The sequence below is a fragment of the Glossina fuscipes genome, unplaced genomic scaffold (assembly GCF_014805625.2).
Source record: "Glossina fuscipes isolate IAEA_lab_2018 unplaced genomic scaffold, Yale_Gfus_2 221, whole genome shotgun sequence".
Lineage (NCBI taxonomy): Eukaryota > Metazoa > Arthropoda > Insecta > Diptera > Glossinidae > Glossina > Glossina fuscipes.
The window spans coordinates 1,716,906-1,720,854 of NW_023998564.1; the positions used below are offsets into that span (position 1 = coordinate 1,716,906).

General features: G+C 32.8%; 1 protein-coding gene across 1 annotated transcript in view; it reads right to left on the reverse strand.

Annotated features, from left to right (window-relative positions):
* Positions 1 to 3,949, reverse strand: part of LOC119642279 — a 43,980-nt gene continuing 40,031 nt past the window's right edge. The window contains exons 10-12 of the mRNA XM_038041377.1: positions 325 to 391; positions 192 to 257; positions 1 to 47 (exon numbers count right to left, since the gene is read on the reverse strand). Coding sequence (XP_037897305.1) covers positions 1 to 47; positions 192 to 257; positions 325 to 391 — 180 coding nt within the window. The remainder of the gene's footprint in view (positions 48 to 191; positions 258 to 324; positions 392 to 3,949) is intronic.

The window sequence follows — 3,949 nt, forward strand, 5'->3', positions numbered from 1 at the left end:
TTAAATGCCTGGCTCCCCTGTAGGCATACGCCATTTAAGCCCCGTTCCTACATAATATACTTAAATGATACAAAATACATAAAATATATCATTCGACGATCTCTGCTGGGCGGCTTTCCTAACATTTGGATCTTTTTCTTCTTGATTAATGTAATTACTAAATTTATATATAAAGATAGCCACAAACTTACCATTGGCTTGTGAAAGTGTCGCATTCCGCTGAAGCGATATTGCAGGCGCGTGGTTGTTATTTTGATCTGAAATGAAATAAAAGCAAATGAATAATTTATACATAATAATAAGAAAGGGTAAATGCAAACTTACCTTTGGCATATAGCGAATCTTCATCTATATGAGGCGATGAGCGGATTGTTGGACTGCTTTTTTTAATCTAAAATGGAAGATATAAATAAGTAATATATAAAAACATTATTATAATATTATATTTACCTTTACTTTGCTTATTTGCCTGCCCGATTCTCCTTTGTTATATGGCTTGTAGACCTTCTCTATTCTGAAATGGAAAACGAAAAAAGGTAAGTAATTTATAAGTATATTTGTATAATATTATAAGTACCTCCACTTTGCTAGTTTCGATGCCCGATTTTCTGTATTTTCCTTAGAATGACCTGTCGTCAATCTGGTAAATATTTGTCCATCGTGCCCGATTGGTTGAAACTCTTCTTCGGGCTCTTCTTCTATGCTGTGGTTTCATTTATGGATCAGATGGTAGTCGTGTTGGGGTGGGCCTATTCGCGTGGGCAGATATTTGTTGACGTTTTATCCTGTTATACGATTTCAAAATAGGGTCCGATGGTCTCGTACGTTTTCTCTGACCAAACGCCATCTTGATGAAAAAACGCTCCAGGAGATCCTGGCTTACCCTGTATGATTCTATCTTGATGCCAGGGTAAGCATCCACCAGGTCGTCCATTATGGCGGTGAAATTATCGATGACTAATGGTTCCCATTTAACAGCAGTTTTTGGCAGTTTTTAGGAACTCTGGTGACTTGCAATTTTTCTTTTAGATTTTCCCAATTGTTGGCCGTTATTGCATTTCGATGGAAGACGTTTGTTATATTGGTTAGTTTTCTTTCCTCGCCTGCGGCGAAAGTGTTCGCGTCGATTGCTGCTTGCAGTGACGTACAACCTCAGCGGCACTTCGTAGAGATGATACAGTTTGTACTACATTTCTTCTCCGCCAGAAATCAGATTTCGGCCTATTTTTGGCTGAAAGCTTTGCTTGTATGTTGACCGTTTCGTCTTCTTCCATTTTTTTTTTGAACGATAGGAGCAAGTGGATGTAGTCGTGGAGGAGCAAAATTGTTTTGGTGCTGCCGTCTGCCTGTTTGCTTTTATACTTGCCGTTGAAGAAGTGTTTCGTCCTGTCCTTGTTGGCGGACAAGCGAAAAAGTCCTGCTCGATAATCAAAGTCCGTCCGGTTCCCTGGTTCAATTGATCCATCAGTCTTTCCACCGTCCTCGTCAACCCCAACTCCCTAGCGAACCGTAACAAATCTCCAAAATTTGAGATTTTCTTACTGTTACTTTAAAACTTTTAAGTAACGTCTAATTTGTCTTTTTTTTTGTATAACCGTGTGTTCCGTCAGTAACCGTACTGTTTTTTCCGTCAGCCTATCTGCAAGTCTCTTGCATTCTAACATGCAAGCCCTATCTTTCCTTCCTTTACTATCCCACAACTTTGGGTGTTCTCGCAGCAATTGACTAAAAAGACTGTTCGGTATATTTGCCATATATGCTTAAATTATATAAATTACAATAATAAATAATAATAAATACGTATAATATAATAAAATAAGGAAAATAATAATAATTCTAGAACCTGAAAATAAATGGGAAACAAAATAAACCAATTAAAAATAAATAATAAATATTAAATGAATAAATAATTATGAAGTTATTACAATTAAATATCAATTTCAATTTAATAATAACTAAAAACTAAATGATATAACCTGCGTCTTTTATTTATTTAATTTTTTTTTGGTTTGTTTCTATTTATTTACTTTTTTTTATTTTTTTCTTTATTAATTTATGAACACTGTGAACTTTTTTGATGTGATCTTCCTCTAATGATTTGCAAATGGATGAAATAAAATTTAAATAAAACACACATGACATGCCGTTGTGGTCGTTAACGTTGATAATTTTCCCATTTGTGCTTAACGTTTGTAAATGCTCATTTTATTTTCTACCTTGATAAAACAACATGAAATTGGATTTTTCGAATAACTTCTGGCACCTTTTGAAACATACCAAAACTCTGAAATGTGTTTTTTTTTTGCAATTTTCAAAAACATGATTTTTTATTTTCACTTCTCTCTAAGGCACTGCAACACTAGACGGTAGTTAATAACAGTAAACTTATTTATGTGCTTTTGCACAGTACGTGATTTCCCGTTTTATTTGTGTTTATATTTTCTAGTTTCGGTAATTCTGTAAATAAGGCAGCAATAAATTGTTATTCAATGATTAATAAGTTGTTTTCTGATGACAATAATCAGTCCAACTCTTCGATCCTTATTTGTGAAGGCTGTTATATGGAAATATTATGGGAAAGGGTGACAGTGGATGTCCTTTATATCAGTCGAATGCATATAAACGGTTTAAGAAATTCACACAATATGGCATAGTAGCAGCGAGAGGCACGACCTGTGATTTCCGTTATCTTTTGCCTAGCATTTTTACTAATGTCGTGACATTTATGCCTTGGAATACCGAACATATTGTTTAGCAATTACTGAACATATTGTTTATTATTTACTCAAACCCTACAGTTACGTCGTGGAGTTAACCAAATAATCTATAAATATCCTTATGTTGTGTTTAAATAAAACTACCTTAAATGTTCATAAATTTTTGAAAAATTGTAGAAAGAATCGCCTAAAACAGCTACGAGAGCTTTGTCATGAATTTTATGAACAAGCTTTTCAAATTTCATTTGTTTAATTTACTTTTATGATATTTAAGTATCATATGCGGCATAACATCATAAAAACCTAATAAGTATCTGTAATATATAAGTCAGGAAATAAGGTTGTCAGCCGCTTTCTAATTTTTATTTAAGCTTAAATTAATATACTTTTTTTCTTTCTTTCTTGTTGTAGATTGGTATGCAAACCTAAACTGTTTATAAACAAATGTTAAAAACAAATGATTTTCAAAGAAGTAACGGAACTAATTTAAAGTTTTCGCTACAATTGATTTCTCTAATTTCTTATTATTATTGACTTTTGTTAGTAGATTTTGTCGCGAACGATCGGAATCAGCTTTTGTTTAGACTAATTTTAAAGGAATTCATCTAAGTCTGTGTATTTATGTATGAAGACGGATTTTTCGCAGGAAATTTTTGCAAACTTCGTCCTCATATAAAACAAATAAAATTATCACAAACTTTTAATGAATACAACTCCAAGAGAATTAATTGTATTTCTTTGTACACACACAAATTATGAGTATCAAAAAAATCATTGTGCCAAAAAAAACCAAACACAAGAAGGGGATGCGTTTCTCGCTTAACCCGAAAGATAGTGCTACTACGAATCCCTGCCTTATTATCCATTCAGAATTAGCTCCAAATTTTTGTGACAACATACAAAAATTGCGCATGTGTAGATAACTTCCAACTTCAATGCAGTGCTTTGAATGAAATATCCATTTTCTTGGAAAAATTGTTTTTTATTTATTTATTTATTTATTTATTTATTTTATTCCACCTATACTAGAAACTCAACTAAACAAATAACAGTCGAGTTCAATAGGCTCTTAATGCAAAAGTAATATTAATTAACAATAAAGTTGAGTATAAGCATAATAAAACAAACAAGAAGAAAGAAAAAGAAAAAAAAAGCATGTACACTATCAGTATAGGAGCACACTTCCAACCGGTACAGGACCAAATTGCAAATGAACCCCTAAGCCATCGCAA